At 21.0% G+C, this 535-nt stretch overlaps 1 protein-coding gene across 1 annotated transcript; it reads left to right on the top strand.

The window, feature by feature from the left end:
- Nucleotides 1-313: 313 nt before the first annotated feature.
- LOAG_15516 (hypothetical protein) lies at nucleotides 314-439 on the top strand (the record flags this gene model as incomplete). Its single annotated transcript, XM_003151006.1, has 1 exon — nucleotides 314-439. One exon carries the CDS (start codon nucleotides 314-316, stop codon nucleotides 437-439), a length of 126 nt encoding a protein of 41 aa, XP_003151054.1.
- Nucleotides 440-535: the final 96 nt, after the last annotated feature.

The raw sequence follows: 535 nt of genomic DNA, 5'->3' as shown, positions 1-535 counted from the left end.
TTTTTATGGAAAAAAAAAATGAATTTCTTTTTTTAATAAATTTTTTCAATACGATAACTTTTTACTATTTTCCATATAATATGTATATATATATATTATAAATATTTTAAAAAATTATTTTACAAATATTTTTATTATTCTTTAATTTTATTCATTCAATGCTTTATCATTTTTATCAATGCCACATTTTCCTCATTGATAATTTTAACAATGTTTCCTAATATATTTTCAATGATAGTGATATTTTTTGATAACTAATACTTTTGATCATTTTCATATGAACAAATACATTTGATATATTTTAGCTGTAAAAATGCTCAGGGATAAGCAACCGGGTACATTTGTTGTACGGGACAGTAACAGTTTTCCGGGTGCATTTGGTTTAGCGCTAAAAGTTGCTACACCACCACCTGGTGTTCATCCTGGTAATTTATTTTAAAATTTTAAATTTCATTTCTTTTTCTTTAAAAAAAATTTTATTTAATTTTTTTTTTTTNTTTTTTTGTTTTAGTCTTTTATTTTACTTTAAAGTTTT

This window comes from Loa loa (genome assembly GCF_000183805.2).
Source record: "Loa loa unplaced genomic scaffold supercont3.2092, whole genome shotgun sequence".
Taxonomy (NCBI): Eukaryota; Metazoa; Nematoda; class Chromadorea; order Rhabditida; family Onchocercidae; genus Loa; species Loa loa.
The sequence above is the reverse complement of the archived record's forward strand: the minus strand, read 5'-3'. Positions and strand labels throughout refer to the sequence as shown.